The sequence below is a fragment of the Salvelinus alpinus genome, chromosome 36 (assembly GCF_045679555.1).
Source record: "Salvelinus alpinus chromosome 36, SLU_Salpinus.1, whole genome shotgun sequence".
In the NCBI taxonomy this organism is placed as follows: Eukaryota; Metazoa; Chordata; class Actinopteri; order Salmoniformes; family Salmonidae; genus Salvelinus; species Salvelinus alpinus.
Genome location: NC_092121.1, coordinates 17,024,824 through 17,043,714, shown reverse-complemented (window position 1 = coordinate 17,043,714; position 18,891 = coordinate 17,024,824). Strand labels below are relative to the sequence as shown.

General features: G+C 46.6%; 1 protein-coding gene and 1 non-coding gene across 2 annotated transcripts; both read right to left on the bottom strand.

Moving 5' to 3' along the window:
- Positions 1 to 8: 8 nt before the first annotated feature.
- On the bottom strand, positions 9 to 15,261 carry LOC139565080 (xylosyltransferase 2-like). Its single transcript, XM_071385143.1, has 11 exons — positions 15,086 to 15,261; positions 8,375 to 8,906; positions 7,694 to 7,869; positions 6,172 to 6,374; positions 5,458 to 5,538; positions 4,532 to 4,748; positions 4,050 to 4,226; positions 3,660 to 3,916; positions 3,245 to 3,440; positions 2,639 to 2,972; positions 9 to 2,380 (listed from the first exon to the last, which is right to left on the bottom strand). Exons 1-11 carry the CDS (start codon positions 15,215 to 15,217, stop codon positions 2,052 to 2,054), a joined length of 2,634 nt encoding a protein of 877 aa, XP_071241244.1. The 5' UTR covers positions 15,218 to 15,261; the 3' UTR covers positions 9 to 2,051.
- trnas-uga (transfer RNA serine (anticodon UGA)) lies at positions 12,662 to 12,737 on the bottom strand. The gene has a single exon. It is a non-coding gene; the product is annotated as a tRNA-Ser (tRNA).
- Positions 15,262 to 18,891: the final 3,630 nt, after the last annotated feature.

Below are 18,891 nucleotides of genomic sequence, written 5' to 3'. Positions count from 1 at the left end.
AGACTGGACAAGATTAGATGTTTTTTATTCGTTTGTTTTTTGTTATTGTGCCACCAGTCAACCTGTTGCCATGTTTTACCAGAGGCGTTCTGTGATTGGCCAGCACTCCCCAGTCCAACACGGTCATGCCTCAGTCAGGGAGCCAGTGCCACTATGTCATCATCAGAGTGAGTCATGAGTGGGCTGTGGGGTGATACAGCATGGACGGAAGTGACATTGAATGAAGTGTGATGTATCCAAAAAATAATAATACAAGAAGTGGTTCTCAATAGTTTGACAGAGGGGTTGATATTGAATGGATGGACAAATTTAGATTTCTCAAAGACTAAAATATGAATAACCTATTCCATTTTCACTAAACGGTGCTCTGCTATTCTTTCTGTTAAATGGAAGCTTCACTGAAGCAAGTGTGCAAGGGAAACAAGGTCACTTGTAAACTCCGTGGCAGAGACTGAAAAAAAAAAGAAGAAGAAAAGTAGGAGTTTCAGCCAGTTTAGTTTTAAAACATTACAATTAAAAACAAAGGTATAGGGAAGGGTTTCAGAATTGTCTAAAAAGGAAATAAGTGCACGTCTTGAGGCTATTCTCCTATTAAAAACAGTTCATATTAACAAAGGAAAGGCAGCTTCGATTTCATAACCAGACCGTGAAATAGTCATGTTGACCCCTCTTGGACGGGAGTTTCATTGTTGTAGAAATGCTTATGGACAACCAGTAACATTAAAGTGGTAGGTAGATGACAGAAGAGTCTTCACTTTGTTGGCATACAGAGCATAGACCACATGGACAGTACTGCGCTGCATATACACCGATACAGAATAGGCAGCTAGCCCAGAGCCATGTATTTAGAGAGTTGGGCCAACGAGGTTTCTGCATTATGATGTATTTGCATGACTGTCTAGTATTAGAACAATATTCAATATTCTAAAAGTTTGCCAAACTCTAAATATATGGCTCTAGCTAGGCCTATATAGCATAACTGTGACTAGACCCATTGAGAAGCGATGTAGTCCACTGTGAATATGATGCCACACTGGAGAGCCAGGCCACTGTAGCCTAGAATATTACCCACATCAGTTAGGCACTTCCTCTGACACACAAAACCCCCGGTGGCATTGCTTTGCAGTGATCATGGACAACAAAGACATTTCACATCTCAATGTTCAAGAAACAAACAAACATGATATGTCACAGTAAACAGAACTCATGAGAGACGAGGACTCTCTCCCAACTTTAACTCTGTTGTCTCCCAGCTGGTAACTCAGAACATTATTCTTCCTCCTCCAGGTGAGCCAGCTGGGTCAGATATGTGATATGATAGTGACGTCGCAACATTCTAGCAGCACTTTTATACAAAAGACATGTAAGTGAAGAGGATGCCATGTCACCATTGTGACGACCTCCACCTTGATCTTTTAAGCTCCAACAAATGATCGACCCTGTCCTGTGTAACCTTAGTCTTACAGTAAAGTGCACTTCCCCCATCTGCTGCTGCTGTTCTGATAATAATGCTTGAAAATAAGCATGAAGATACTAGTCCAGAGGACCCACTGCCCTCTGACAACAATACAACACAGCATTTAGCCACTGTCAAAATGTTGGCCACTGCTTTAAATTCCTTAAAGCAGAAGAAAACTGTGCATTGAACAGAGTTCAAACATATGCGGGTGGGGTTCTCCTCTTTCCAAAGTTCTACCCAGACAGACCCTGAATGAAGACTTATATGCAGACCGATAACATAACAGAAATTGTCCATGTAACGACCAATGACGTTCGAACACAAAAAAACCTTGCAGTCTTCATGTGCAAATTTCCAGCACGCATCTCCTCTGAAAAGGGCATGTAGCCTCTAAACTGAGAGCATAGCCACTCCTCAGCATATGTAGGGAGAAGCCGTGTCTATTTATGTGCCTTATGATTTAGCCTTAGAGACCAGACCCCACATATCATCCCCTCTTCTCAGAGCTCACACATCCTTCTCTCTCTTCTCAGGGGTCACATATAATCCCCTCTCCCTCTACTGTAGTCCAGCATGCCTCCTGTCCGGGGGGCTACCTGATCCGGCCGTCACCTTTGACAGGGCCAAGTTCTGACTTAGGGTCTGGGGCGAGGGAGCTCCAGGTGGACTTGGTACAGGGGCCAAGGGAAGGGCAGGGGCCCGGGGAGGGCAGGGTGGAGCACAGGTCCCCGGTCACCCAGAAGGCCCCCACGGTGCGGTCCACCCAGGCTTCCAGGGGCTTGCCCACCAGCTGGGCCCTCTGCTGGGCCTCCTGCAGGGCGGGCTCCTGTGGGGGAAGCTTCAGAACAGATCTCAGCTGCTGGAAGCCCTGCTCCAGGTACAGGTTGCCTGGGGGCCCCGCGTGCAGCCAGCTGTCCTCCTCTGGATCAGGCAGGGTGGCAGAGAGAGGAGGAAAGGGAAGGAGAGAGGATTGTTAGGGATCAGTTCGCAACATCCTCATCTGATACTTAAACACATACTGAGAGTCTTCCAGTGACTTGAATACGGAGGCTGAATGGCTGCACTGAATCAAACAGAACACCAAAGGGGCAAACTACCCTGAACTACACTCCCCTTGGAACCACTTCACTTCCTGGTAAAAAGTAATGAACTACCAGACCCTCAAACCACCAGGCTCACCTTGGCGTAGTGGCTCCCGTCCTTTGAAGGCCAGGGGCATGACGAGGAAGCGAGCCTCAGCCACGCGCTCCCACAGCCTCAGCACCCTGACTGTCCAGGCCCCGGGGCGGAGCGGCCGCTGCAGCGGGGGCTTGTACTGCGTGTACTCTGTGTCCACATCCACACTGATGTCATAAGACGCCGCCACCGTCTGGGCAGGGTCGATCCACACAATGGTGGCAGTGAGGTTGGGCCCCCGAACCCATTTCTGTACCGCCACCGGCTCGTCCAGCGGCCCGATCACACCGCCGAAGTTCCGGAAGATTCTCTCCTTGGGGTCCCACTCTGTGCCCACCTGAGGGGGAAACATAAGCACAGACATTTCACATCAATGTGGTAGGGCAGTCTTGCATCCTTGTTGTCCTATTGGTATTCTAACTTGCTCATTTGTATCCAACATCTAGTCTACAGTATGTACTGGTATTTCGTCATCAAACTAGGTCCACAAACTTGTTCACCCGTAGTCTCAGCCCTTGTCATACACCACTATCTAATCTGCATCAGCCTTGACTGTACACAATACCCATAGAAATACAGATAGACATATGTATCTCAGCTTCCACCCACCTCCAGGTTCTTGAGCCTCTCAAACTCCCTGAGGTTGTTCTCCAGCTGCATGGTGGCCTGAGGCACGGCCCACACCTCCACCGTTTCCCTGACCCTTGACCCCACCTTCTGCACCTCCTGACGGACCAAGTAGCCCTGGAAACGCTCGTCGTAGAAATACAGGTGCACCGACACCGGGTAGCCTATTGGCTCATACCTGCACAAAAGGAGGAAGAGATTTGAATAGACAATATGAGATGGTCAAATAAATTGAGATATCTTTTTAGTGTGTTCATCAATAATTAAACCCAGACTTAAGTTGTCCTTCTTTTGGAGAAATCAATCTATTGAGTCTCAACTAGTCTAAGTAATAGTGAAATCTTCCACTCTGAATCTACCATTTGGAAGAATTGTAGTATTCAGGGCGGGGCCTCACCTGCAGGTCTCCAGGCTGGTCTGGCTGCTATCCAGGCTCCTGAGGCCCAGGCGGAAGAAGGAAGAGTAGGCCGTGAGGGCCACGTCACTGAGGGAGCCCACCCCGTCCACCAGCTCAAACAGGCTCTCCCAGTAGGCCTTGATGGCCACCGTCCCTGGGGCGTAGTGTCCATACAGGTGGGTGTCCAGGATGTCTATAGCCTCTTGGTTCACCGTGGACTCAAACTTTCGGGCAAAGAACGTGGGCCGGGTCAGTTGCTGTGGGGGAATGGACACATGAGAATCAAGGTTAAATACTACACTTATTGGCTGAGGAGGAGTGCAGCCGTTAAGGACACTGAATTTGAACTCTCATGATAGGTACAACAGTGCCCTCTGCTGGCTGGCTGACCTGTATCCTGACGAGGTCCTGTGGTTTGAAGTCGTTGGGAGAGCAGCCGCACCAGTCCACTATGTGTTTGTACTGGCACTTACAGCCCAGCTTCCTGTTCCAGTTGGTAACACGCAGGTTGTTGTCCACCAGAGAGTCACACATGTGACTGTTCCCCAGCACTGTGTGGAAGAAGGACTGGAACAAAGAGGGATTATATTAATATTTCAAACACCGGGATGTGACATTTACTGTAAATAGAATTGCAACATTTCACCATCTCCACAGGGATTCCTGAACAATGAAGACAATCCAGACATGTTTCAAATCATAAAATGAATACTTTTGACTCGTGTACAACATTCAATATTAAGATATGACCTCAACCAACCCACTTTAACTGGCAGCTAAACTCTCTGTGACCCCCTCTTCAGTCTAGCACCTCTACTGCCCAGAGAGGCTGTGATTTAAGCAGTCACATTGTCATTTTCCCTGTCCATTACCTCAGCGGGGAGCAGGGCGTAGGTGTAGAACTGTTTCAGGCCCGCCACCAGCTCATCCTGGGAGTTGATGACATACTCTACGAAGCGCCTGGTGAGGGAGAACCAGTCAGAGCCCCCAGACACCTCCAGGCCCTCTGGGATGGTCCGCTCACCCAGCCGCCACATGTGGTTGTCACACTCATGGAACAGCCGGTCCAGACCCTGTTTCTTTATGAACCTGGAGGTCATAGGCAGTGTTCGTTTCATCAACAACAACTGACAGAAGATTGTCCAATCATAAATATGCATGCCGTTGCATAATATAATGCAATATTCTCATTGATCTTTCAGTTGCGCATTCTGATTGAGCTGATCTGCCTGGCCCTCCCACACACACACACAGCTACCAGGCGGCCACTTCAGTCTAGAGTTTTAAACCGATAACTAAAACTAGGAAGGATGAAATTACTCAAATTGGTAATTTTAGTAATAGTTAAAGCTATTTTAGTCAAAAGACTAAATCTAAAATAGCTGCCAAAATTAACACAGCACAGGGAAGACAGTGATTAAGAGTTATTTATCTAACCCCTAGTTTACAAGGCAAGTTCATTGACAACCTGTTGCCTTGTTTCCTAACTTCCGCAATAATAACTGATCTTAAATAGTTTGTCAGAGAGCTGTCCTTGATTATATGGAAAATAAACATCAAACAGAAGCTTTACATCAATCATCATTCCTTTCATTTTCCTTTCCAACATCTTAGTCCTGTTCTCCAACATGAAAGCTTCACCATTACATCATACTGAGTGAAGCTAAGCTCGATGAGAAGAGCAGTGGAGGAAAATCTCATCCGATGTGAGCCGTGTCAGACACTAACAGTGAGAGCCAAGTGTGTCAGACAGACTGACGAGGCTGTGAGTCAGAGGTTTCCTAACTAAGCTCCCTACCTCGCGTTCTCCCGCCCATGTGACTTGAGGAAGTTCTGGTCTCTGTGCTGTGACAGAAAAGCCACCAGTTCATCGTTGGTCCTGCCGGAAGGCGATAGGCCGAGGAGAAGACAGAAAGAAAGGAGTGAAGGAAAGAAGAGAGGATTAGGTTGGGAATAAAACGCTGACTGGAGCGTGGTGCGAGGAGCAGGGAAGTGGGGACGGTGACTTTCCATGGGTGGAATTAGCCACTGACGGCAGGATTTGGGAGGCAGCGGCGGCTCCTCCGTGTGCATTTATTCCCCCCTTTAAACCCTGGGATGGTTCAGGAGGATTGGCCACTGCTCTGGAAGCAGCTCAGAAGTGCCTCAGAAATCCACCCCAGAACTGATTGACAAGAAAGAGGCGATTTAGCAGTCTGTCTCTGTGCATCAGTGACCAAAACAGTCCATGACAGCATGGGCTTTCATCTAGAAGGAACCGTGGCTCTCCTTTATCTTGTAGCTATAGGAGTCAGAGTCACTGCAGGTCAACGGAATAATTGAATCAAACATCGCAAAAGCTCAGACAGGCACAGATGAAAAACGACAAATCCAGAGCATGTTTCTTCTAAACAGACTGAGTTGTGTGGTAGGAGGAATACAGTCTTCATCACACATATGTCAATTAACCATCATAAACATTAAACAATAGTTTCAAAGCCAATCATATGACAGTGGTGTTGTGGTCACTGACCTGGTGGGGAAGTCAGTGGCACTGAGGTTGATGAAGAAGTCCCAATTCCAGTCCAGCATGGAGAGCAGGTCCTGCATGCTGCGCAGGTAGGCCTTCAGCAGGCTGGCACCTCCCCAGATGGTCACCATGCGCCAGGGCGTGGCACGCACATTGGGGTACTGCTGGGCAATCTGCTGCACCTCCCGATGCAAGTAGTTGGAACGCTGGGGGGGTTAGGAGACAGAACGTTTACATGCACAGTAATAATCTGATATTAAACTGATTATGGCAGTTGGCAGATTATGCATTAGTCACGTAAACACCTTACTTATTGGCATAAGGTCAAAATCAAAGTAAGCATACGCCGATTAAACCACCTGGTTTTCTGATCAATCTTTCAAATTATTAGTACATGTAAACACCTTAAGGTAACAATCTGCCTACTGCCATAATCAGTTTCATATTGAAATATTAGTGTGCATGTAAACATACTCATTAAATCAAAAACATGCAAGTGCATAGAAATCTCCTGGTATGAAATAGCTGTAGGTTCTTCTGGCAGCAGGACACGAAGAAAGAATAAGAAGAACTCAGCTAAGAGGCTACTTCCAAACCGTAAAGAAGAGGATTAATCATTCAGAGGGAACGATGGATGGGGGGGACTGCAGCAGGGTTGGTGACAACAGGCCTGAGAGATCAGATACTTGCTTTGAGAAGAGGAGCAGGTAGAAAGTATTGTGACAGGGCCCAGCTCCAGGCTAACACAGGGAGAGAGTGGCCTGCTCTGCTGGTACAGAGACAGAGAGACAGAGAGCGAGAGGAGGGCTGCCTGGTGGAAGGACTCCAGAACAGCCTGACCTGCTTTCCATCCTGTCCCATCCCTCAAGGCGCCTGCCTACCCGTCCCAGTGAGAGGAGCGATAAGGTGGTGGGCCTTTAGCGTCTAGTGTAGTCTCGACAGTGGGAGCCCATTGACTCCTCATTTATCAGTGCTTTCCCTTCTGCCGTGTTAAACTGTTGCTCTGAGCTCTATGGCTCTGCAGCTGTGTAGACAGCCACCTCTTAAAGCTCCCACAGTAACCAGACAAACCCTAATCCTCCAAACACTTCCTTACTTGAGGGTTATTTTAGACTCTACTACACACGAAAAACAGTGACCTCATCAAGCATGCACGAGTCAGCGACACCCTCCAGGTTAGAGCCCCTGCCAGCATATGAGAACCAGAGAAGCAATTTCACATATCATGGCGTACTCATAAGCTAACAAGGAACGTGCGGAGTACGATAAAGCATAAGCTTAATCTTACCCCCTCTGTATCTCCTTTGCGTGATAGTTGCTTGAATTCAACACTCAACTGAGCCAGCCAAACCAGATCATCCCAATGACAAAATACAATTTCCAGCCATAAGAGACTTTATGGTGCATCTAGGGAAGTTCAAACTAAGTAATGCTTTTTTGTGCACGTTTTTTATTGAATGTTGTTATTCAAGATGAAATCCTTCTTGAAGCCATCACAGTAGTGTGTATGTCTGCCAGTAGTTACCTTGTCCACGTGGATGTAGTAGAAGTGGTCTCGGTGGTATATGGCTTTGATGAGGCGTTTGAGCTGCCTGATGGCCCGGCCGTGGACCACCAGGACGAAGGCCACCCTGACCGGGTTCTCCACCTTGGACAGGTCATTGTCCAGCTCATCAGCTGTCTGTACCGGGCTGGAAAAACCTGGGAGGAGGACACCATTTTTAAAATGTAACCTTTATTTAACTAGGCAAGTCAGTTAAGAACAAATTCTTATTTACAATGACGGCCTACCCCGGCCAAACACAGACAACGCTGGGCCAATTGTGCGCCGCCCTATGGGACACCCAATCATGGCCGGTTGTGATATAGCCAAGATACAGCCACAACACAGGATGAGAGAGAGGATCATGGGAATGAGTCTCTGCATACAGATGATTTGGATGATACACATGGGACTGATAATAGAAATAATATTGTCCTCAAACCCCTGTGTTACAGGTGGATGAGGGGTGGCGTGAAAATATGCTATCTGTAATATTCATGCACAAATTTAGTCTTGGGAGGCACTTCAAGACACAAATGAAAAAATGTACCAGGGAGAAAAAATATCCTAGATCATTAAGAGTCTGCAGTGTGTGGTCTGTCTGGATGTGCTGTTAGTCTCTGATCTCTAGAGGAATGAAGGCTAGGTAGGGGTGTGTCTCACCGTGCAGCGGGCAGAACTGAGGCAGTGCCCTTGGCATGAGCTGCCCGGCCTGATGCTGGCACACAATGTTGGCGATCTCCTGCCGGCACTGCCGAGAGCCAGCGCGGTGCAGGGCCGACAGGGCGTCCTTGCCCATGATGTCACACTTGGGCACAAAGTCGCTGCTGGGCGCTTGGGGCGCCCCCTCCACGCTGCCCGGTTCCCCTGGCATGACTAGAGGGGGTAGTCTGGCCGCCCCCTCCCCTCCACTCCGGGTATCAGTGAAGTTACGGCTGCTGGAGGGGTCATGGGGGGGAACGCCATCAACTGCTACCCCCTGGCCCAGGGGCACCTTCACCCTGATGGTATGCTTCCCCCGGCGCTTGGTGCCCCTCCGGAGGGCGCTGGCGGCCGTGGCCCCCGTACTCTCCAGCCTGCTGCTCCATCGGGCCCCGCTCCTCACAGACAAGGCGTTCTTTCTCTCCCAGGCCACCACCTCCCTTTTGGGGTCCTGGCTGTTGTGGTCAGGTAGCTTAGACCGCCGTGTTTTCCTCTGGGGGGGGGGGGGGTAGAGTTAGCACAGAGAAGATTCTCATTCTCCTTCTTTCCTGTCGATACACTACACAACATACTGGGACCAATCAAATTATTAGGAATAGTGTTTGTGAAATGAGGAGATGATTCACCCTCTAAGAACGAACAAAACAACAAGTCGACAACAGAGCAGGAGCACCAGAGGCGAGATGTGTTTACAGTGTGTGTTGTTTCTGCTCTGGGTTATTTTTAGCCTCTGCCTTTTGTTGAAGTAATCAAGGAAAGACAGAGTTAAGAAAAGGCACAACATACAGGTGGGTAATGAAGGCAGTGATTCACCGCAGTGACCTCAATAAACCTCAGTCAGACCCTGGGCACAGTACAGAGCACACAGCGCATGCATGGACCGTACACATTCAGTTACACCACATGAAATTGGACATATGCTGACATCTACAATGAGAGTCCTTATCAGACCACTAAGGGGAGTGTGTGTATGTGTGTGTGTGTGAGAGACAGAGAAGTCCTCTGATGTGTAATTAGTGAGGCTTGTAAATGGGCAACGACAGGCAGGCAGGCAGGGGGAGCTGGAGGGTTACCACGCTCTGAGCTGCCCAATAAGATCACTGTCGGCCAGGGGCCAAGTGGCCTTATCAGCAGCCACCCCTGCAGTCCCAGGAGCACCCAGCCCTGAGCCCCTGCCGCTTCAACTGTACAGTGCAACAGCAATGGCCCTCCACCATCACTAGGACCAGGGCTACCTGGGGAGGAGGGGATGTACAGTGGGGAGAACAAGTATTTGATACACTGCCGATTTTGCAGGTTTTCCTACTTACAAAGCATGTAGAGGTCTGTAATTTTGATCATAGGTACACTTCAACTGTGAGAGACAGAATCTAAAACAAAAATCCAGAAAATCACATTGTATGATTTTTAAGTAATTAATTTGCATTTTATTGCATGACATAAGTATTTGATCACCTACCAACCAGTAAGAATTCCGGCTCTCACAGACCTGTTAGTTTTTCTTTAAGAAGCCCTCCTGTTCTCCACTCATTACCTGTATTAACTGCACCTGTTTGAACTCGTTACCTGTATAAAAGACACCTGTCCACACACTCAATCAAACAGACTCCAACCTCTCCACAATGGCCAAGACCAGAGAGCTGTATAAGGACATCAGGGATAAAATTGTAGACATGCAACAGGCTGGGATGGGCTACAGGACAATAGGCAAGCAGCTTGGTGAGAAGGCAACAACTGTTGGCGCAATTATTAGAAAATGGAAGAAGTTCAAGATGACGGTCAATCACCCTCGGTCTGGGGCTCCATGCAAGATCTCACCTCGTGGGGCATCAATGATCATGAGGAAGGTGAGTTATCAGCCCAGAACTACACGGCAGGACCTGGTCAATGACCTGGAGAGAGCTGGGACCACAGTCTCAAAGAAAACCATTAGTAACACACTACACCGTCATGGATTAAAATCCTGCAGCGCACGCAAGGTCCACCTGCTCAAGCCAGCGCATGTCCAGGCCCGTCTGAAGTTTGCCAATGACCATCTGGATGATCCAGAGGAGGAATGGGAGAAGGTCATGTGGTCTGATGAGACAAAAATAGAGCTTTTTGGTCTAAACTCCACTCGCCGTGTTTGGAGGAAGAAGAAGGATGAGTACAACCCCAAGAACACCATCCCAACCGTGAAGCATGGAGGTGGAAACATCATTCTTTGGGGATGCTTTTCTGCAAAGGGTACAGGATGACTGCACCGTATTGAGGGGAGGATGGATGGGGCCATGTATCGCGAGATCTTGGCCAACAACCTCCTTCCCTCAGTAAGAGCATTGAAGATGGGTCATGGCTGGGTCTTCCAGCATGACAACGACCCGAAACACACAGCCAGGGCAACTAAGGAGTGGCGCCGTAAGAAGCATCTCAAGGTCCTGGAGTGGCCTAGCCAGTCTCCAGACCTGAACCCAATAGAAAATCTTTGGAGGGAGCTGAAAGTCCGTATTGCCCAGCGACAGCCCCGAAACCTGAAGGATCTGGAGAAGATCTGTATGGAGGAGTGGGCCAAAATCCCTGCTGCAGTGTGTGCAAACCTGGTCAAGAACTACAGGAAACGTATGATCTCTGTAATTGCAAACAAAGGTTTCTGTACCAAATATTAAGATCTGCTTTTCTGATGTATCAAATACTTATGTCATGCAATAAAATGCAAATTAATTACTTAAAAATCATACAATGTGATTTTCTGGATTTTTGTTTTAGATTCCGTCTCTCATAGTTGAAGTGTACCCATGATAGAAATTACAGACCTCTACATGCTTTGTAAGTAGGAAAACCTGCAAAATCGGCAGTGTATCAAATACTTGTTCTCCCCACTGTATGTATGTATGTATGTGTGTGTGTGTGTGTGTGTGTGTGTTTTGGGGGGGGGGGGGGGTGGGCAGGGACACATTCATTCGGAGCAACTCCAGCAAATCACAACACAAAAAAGCATCATGACTCTTCTTGCTCTAAGGGTGTTTCTTGTGGTTAGTGGAGATAAACAGGAGGGGGGGGGCGACTGCTCACCACACTCTTATTGGAATGCAAAAAAATGGGTCCTCCACAAATGGATGCGTCGAAAGCATCAAACCCCCAGCTATTTTCACTTCTGGCAGGAAAATATCACAGCTTATTGGAATTGTACAGAAAGGCCTCAAAATATGCACCCGGAGAGGGGATAGAAAAACAGGGAGTGGGCCGTGCGTTTCCTGCCCCTTTCAGACGGCATGGCCCAGAGTGGGCCCTCGCCACACGCCGCTGGCACAGAGACAGACCAGAGCAGACTGTGGGAACAGAGGCTATGGCCTGGGACAGACAGCACAGGGAGCTAGACCAGTGCCAGTCAGCCAGACCAGTGCCAGTCAGCCAGCCAGCCAGCCAGCCAGACCAGTGCCAGTCAGCCAGCCAGTAGCCAATCCAAACAACACAGCTACTGATCACCCAGTACACCACAAATGGTGTTCCAGTTTAAAAAAGCATTTGTCGACAATGATATTACAGCCCAGCCCCATTGAATGTGTTTTGCGTCATGGAGTCTATTGAAAAGCATCACATAGGGGCAAAAAAAAGAGTTGAGTTTGGAGAGAAAAGTCCATATTTTAAAAGACTGTTACTCTACTGGTGGTTCACTGGTTCAAAACTGCTACCAAATTGTAAGTGGACTTATCTGGGCAATGTTATGTTATCATATTGAAGAAAAACACCGCGATTTCAATTAAACTTTTCCCTATTTTTCACTTTTTAATTAACGCCCTCACGTCAGAAATGCTTCAACCCAAAGGCGGGTTTTTCTTAATTTTTTTCCGTTCTAATTAGTTGAAGCCATATCACTGCCATCACCACCATGTGAGGAGAGCGGACCAGCACGCCCCAGCAGCTCTTTATGAAGCCACTGACTGGGGACGACTGAACTGAGTGTGCGGTTTTCTTCACTTCTTCTCAAGTCCTTTTCTGTGGGGGCTATAATAGGATGCATGTGGTTGTGTTCACACATGCACAGCAAGCAGCCAGCTTCTGATTAGAGCAGATGTGAGTTACATCGAGGCCACTGAGCAGAGAGGGATTCAGTCCAATCACTCAGCCCTACATAGGCCCCAGCTCTATACCCACTCACTCAAAAAAGGGAGGGCCACTGCCATTGTGCTACATTTTTTCCCTATTTCAGTCATTAAGTCACTCTAATCCAGGGGGACTTACAGTAGTGAGTGCATACATTTTTCATACTGTTCCCCCATGGGAATTGAACCCACAACCATGATGTTTCAAGCACCATGCTCTACCAACTGAGCCACATGGGAACTGTAAAAATGCCTCCTCCAGCCTCCCAATTACCTAATTTATCACATGATTTACCTAACAAAAAAGTATGTCAGGTGTAGGTATAAGATTCAAAATGATGTTGCACCATTGGGCGGTGGGAGCGTATACATGTGCCTTTGTTTAGGCTGGCTGACTAAGGACTGAAGTGATAGCAAGAGCTGGATGCATCCTCATGACATGAACATGGAGAGTAACATGTTTTAAAGCAATCTACTAGAGGTCACAATGGGAACATCCTGCTCTCAGAGGGATCTCATGTCATGTCACATTTCCTGTTTACACTGTGTCCGTCCAAAGGGAAATACATGCATTGCATCTTGGCTGTTATTGATTCAGACAGATTATGTAATGTTCCTACTGGTCCAAGTAATAACATCTTCTTGATTGCGAGAAAGGACGTAACATAGAAACACAATAAGCAGGGAATGGCTAATAGTGAGTTTGCTCCATGAAATAACATAGATTTAAACCATCACCAGTGAAACACAGAGTTCAGACACAGAGTCCAAAGAGTCCCAGAGCAAACCTATGCACAGTACCTCTTCTGGGCCCCTCCTTAGATGCTTCCTCTCCCTCCAGGTATGCACAGCTCAGTGAGACAGCTCTATGTGACCACCCGAGCCACGGGCTGTTCACCACGCTACCATCCAGGTGCATCAAAGCTGGGACCGAGACAGAGGCTATTTTTCAGTCTCGAGGCCATCAGACTGTTAAATAGCAATCACTAGCCAGTTACCACCCGGTTATTCAACCCTGCACCTTTGAGGCTGCTGCCCTATATACAAACACATGGAATAAGTGGTCACTTTAATAATGGACCACTAGTCACTTTAATAATGTTTACATACTGTTTTACTCATTTCATATGTATATATTTTATTCTACTGTATTTTAGTCAATGCCACTCCGACATTGCTCATCCTAATATTTATATATTTCTTAATTCCATTCTTTTAGATGTGTGTATTGTTGTGAATTGTTAGATACTACTGCACTGTTGGAGCTAGGAACACAAGCATTTCACTACACCCGCAATAACATCTGCTAAATATGTTTATGTGACCAATAACATTTGATTTGATCAGTCTGGAGGGTTACGCACACACAAGTAACATCATGAAAGGCAGAGCGGGACTTCCGACTCTTTCAGCACACATTCCTGAAGCGGAATCTGTATCAATGCCTCAAATGATAACTAAATGCAAGCCCCCGGGGCTAAATCTGTTGACAGCTCACAGTGACTTTATTTGAAGAAGAAATGGGATGTTCCAGGCCACTGCCTCTAGTAGTGTTCCAGGTGTGCACGTGAGATTGGAGAGCCAAGATTCCCATGGATAAGTATGTTACAGGTCGGTTCAGACGCTCTACTTCAATGTGCTTTAGAAAACATAGACCAAATTGGTTAAATGTGTTGTTTACCTAGAAATAGTTCAGGTGTAGTTTTATACTTGGAAAAAATACAAGTCAATTACTATGGTTATATCAAGACCAATAAATGGTGACTCAAACTATGAGAGTAAATGACTAAGATGGCTATGGTATGCAATGGACCCATGAGCCAACTCAGATAACTTGGTCCAAGGATGATAAGTAAAGATGAGCCAGAGGGAAGCACGACCGCACATTCCATACGCTCGCTCCAACTCGTTGCATGTCATAAATGTACATTATACTGGATAGTCTTCTTGACACTATACTGGCTAGTCTTCTTGACACCTACTTTGAATAATCACCGAATCTATTAATCCAGTTGGCAAACCCGATAATCAACTTCGCCATGTATTTCCGTTCTCTTCATCACTACACGACACAGTCACACAATGCTAATTGAAGTGACAGTCGCAGAACCAATCTACATTCATCCAAGGACATGCCAAGTCACAACAGAATGAAATGAGAGCCAAAACAATGCGACCTGTTTTTAAATATTTGCTTGCTAGCTGGTTGGCAGATTACAGTTTACAACACAATGACCTCATACACAAGTTCTTATGAGTAACGTTACACTCAGGAAACGTCGAACCTGAATTCTGGAGACAGGTTGGCCAAAGAAGGTTGGCCACCACTAGTCTGGTGTGGTTTATCTAGCGAATTGGTTTAAATGTGCAATTCTAGCTATAATAAGCGGAATAAGCTTACTATGAACTAGCTTTGGTTAACTACAGTATCTTTACTGTAGTTAGCTACAGAGTACTAGAAACAGCTAGCTAACGTTTACGTTAGCATAGTAACGTTACTGCACGCTAGCTTGCTAACTACCGCTACCAGCTTTACAGAGACCAAATCTTATTTTAACCAGCTAAACAAAGTCAAATTAAGCTTTCTTACCTCCGCCTCGCCCTCTTCGAGACTTCTCAGACTCCATACTACTAGCCCTTGAATCAGAAGAATCGTTAACGCGGCGGCAATCGCTAGTTTGTATCGTCGGAGGAGCTTCTGCACTCTGACGCTGGCCACCATTTTTCCAATTCTAGTTTACATGAGCGTTTGCTAGAGCGTTTGCTAGGGGAGGAGAGAAGCAAATCTGAGCAACGCTCAACGTCATAGACTTGCATTTCCTCAGGTTAGAAGTTGTAGGCAGGCTACTGATTGCACATTTTTGGTTTAATTCTGAGTTTAAGTCTTATACAATACGTTTGATTATGGTTTAAAAGTATTGTTTTTTTTGTTTTCAATAATGTTATAGGTTTACAGCTAGATAGTTCTATAGAAAATGTGTCATTTATATGATGAACATAATCAGAGACCCTGTGTGAAAAAGAACAAATACAATTAAAGCATATCATCATTAGTAATAACATTGCATAGAATGTATTTAAATGTTAATACAAAATGCTATTTGCGTGTTCCTAATTACATATAAGGATGAAAAGTGCGGCCCTTTCTACAAACGTTTTGTCAATCCTCTTGTGGTTTATTAGATTATGAACTAGCATGATCATTATGGATCCTTTTTAAATTATAATGATAATCAGATTCTATCATTTTGTTATAGCTTGTAGCAGCTCAGTGCCATATCTTTAGCTACAGTGCCTTCGGAAAGTATTCAGAACCCTTGACTTTTTCCAAATTCTGTTACACTACAGCCTTGTTCTAAAATTGATTAAATAAAACATGTTCCTCAGCAAACTACACACAATACCCCATAATGACGAAGCGAAAACAGGTTTAGACATTTTTGCAAATGTATTCAAAATAAAAAGCAGAAATGCCTTATTTACATAAGTATTCAGACCCTTTGCTATGAGACTCGAAATTGAGCTCAGTGCATCCTGTTTCCATTGATCATCCTTGAGATGTTTCTACAACTTGATTGGAGTCCATTTGTGGTAAATTCAATTGATTGGACATGATTTGGAAAGGCACACACCTGTCTATATAAAGGTCCCACAGTTGACAGTGCATGTCAGAGCAAAAACCAAGCCATGAGGTCGAAGGAATTGTCCGTAGAGCTCCGAGACAGGATTTTGTCGAGGCACAGATCTGGGGAAGGGTACCAAAAACATTCTGCAGCATTGAAGGTCCCCAAGAACACAGTGGCCTCCATCATTCTTAAATGGAAGAAGTTTGGAACCACTAAGACTCTTCCTAGAGCTGGCCGCCCGGCCAAACTGAGCAATCGGGGGTGAAGGGCCTTGGTCAGGGAGGTGACCAAGAACCCGATGGTCACTCTGACAGAGCTCTAGAGTTCCTCTGTGGAGATGGGAGAACCTTTCAGAAGGACAACCATCTCTGCAGCACTCCACCAATCAGGCCTTTATGGTAGAGTGGCCAGACGGAAGCCACTCCTCAGTAAAAGGCACATGACAGCCCTCTTGGAGTTTGCCAAAAGGCACCTAAAGCCGCTCATGAGAAACAAGATTCTTTGGTCTGATCAAACCAAGATTGAACTCTTTGGCTTGAATGCCAAGCGTCACATCTGGAAGAAACCTGGCACCATCCCTCCGGTGAAGCATGGTGGTGGCATCATTATGCTGTGGGGATGTTTTTCAGCGGCAGGTAGACTAGACAGGATCAAGGCAAAGATGAACAGAGCAAAGTACAGAGAGATCCTTGATGAAAACCTGCTCCAGAGAGCTCAGGACCTCAGACTGTGGGCAAAGGTTCACCTTCCAACGGGACAACGACCCTAAGCACACAGCCAAGACAACACAGGAGTGGCTTCGGGACAAGTCTCTCAATGTCCTTGAGTGGCCCAGCCAGAGCCCGGACTTGAACCTGATTGAACATCTCTGGAGAGACCTGAAAATAGCTGTGCAGCAACACTCCCCATCCAACCTGACAGAGCTTGAGAGGGTCTGCAGAGAAGAATGGGAGAAATTCCCCAAATACAGGTGTGCCAAACTTGTAGCGTCATACCCAAGAAGACTCGAGGCTGTAATCGCTGCCAAAGGTGCTTCAACAAAGTGCTGAGTAAAGGGCCTGAATATTATGTGAGGATTGACGCTGGAGACGAATAAACAACGGACATGAAACAGAACAGGAACAGCGTCTGGACAGGGGAAAAATAACGACATCAATGCTGACACGGGGATCTGACCGAGGAACAAACAGATATGGGAGGGGCAATCAACAAGGTAGTGGAGGCCAGGTGAGTCCAATGAGCGTGATGGTGACAGGTGTGCGTAACGATGGGCAGCCTGGTGCCCTCCGGCGCCACCTGGGTGAGCCCGATGGGCCGGCTTAGGCATGGGAGCCCGACGAGACGGCTGAGGCATGACGTCTGCCGAGCCAACCAAGGCAAGAAAACCTCTCGAGCCAGCTAAGGCGTGGAAGCCCGACAAGCCAGCTGAGGCACCCCCGGTTTCATCGGCGACGGCACCCGGACCCGACGTTGCCAACAAAAACAAAAACTCCCTGATACTTCACATATTGGTGTCAGCATTCTGTGAGGATCAACGCTGGAGACGAGAAGCATGTACAGGAGGTGAACATTTAATAACAACAGACATGAAACAGAACAGGAACAGCGTCTGGACAGGGGAAAAATAAAGACATCAATGCTGACACGGGGATCTGACCGAGGAACAAACAGATATGGGAGAGGCAATCAACAAGGCAATGGAGTCCAATGAGCGCTGATGTGCATAATGATGGTGACAGGTGTGGTAATGATGGGGAGCCTGGGCCTGCATTACAGTTGCTAGCTGTGGCACTAGAGATCCTGGTTCGAGTCCAGGCTCTGTAGCAGCGTCCGGGTTAGGGGAGGGCTTGCCTGGCAGGGATGTCCTTGTCCCATCACGCTCTAGCGTGGAGTGCCGGGCGCATGCACGCTGACACGGTCGCCAGGTGTACAGTGTTTGTTCCTACACTTTGATGTGGCTGGCTTCCGGGTTAAACGGGCATTGTGTCAAGAAGCAGTGTGACTTGGTTGGGTCATGTTTCTCAACCTTCGCCTCTCCCAAGTGCGTATGGGAGTTGCCGTGATGAGACAAGACTGTAACTACCAATTGGATACCACAAAAAAGGGGTAAAAGTATTATTTTTTTAAATATAAAAAAAATATTGAACAAAATGATAGGCAGCCAGAGAGGAGGAGTGGGCGTGACAACTTATGTAAATGTATTATTTCGTTTTTTTATTTTTGATAAATTAGCAAAAATTTCGAATAACCTGTTTTTGCTTTGCCATTATGTGGTATTGTGTGTAGATTGATGAGGGGGGGAACTATTTAATACATTTTAGAATAAGGCTGTGGTAAAAGTCTGTGGAAAAAGTCAAAAGGGGTCTGAATACTTTCCGAAGGAACCGTACATGTAGCAGAGATGCGTTTTGGACTTCACCAACAGGCTGTTCCCTCATTGCACACTATCCCATCACAGGCATCTCCAAGGTAAACTGTGACTACAATGCTGGAATGTGATGTCCTCCTGGCTGACTTGGACCCTAATATTGGGATTCCCAACCAAGAGAACTATTTAGGCTTCTTACTTTGTAAACGTTAAGATACGAAAGCGTGATGTTGTGTGAACGTAGTCAATAAGTTACATTTAATCAAATAAATAAACTATTTGCATTAGTGTGTTGTATAGTCTGGTTAATGGTTAAACCTATCTAGTCTGTCATGAAGAATACAAACTAGTTCATTTCTGAATGATTGATCGAGTAAAGTTGGATTTAGCCTATGATCTGTC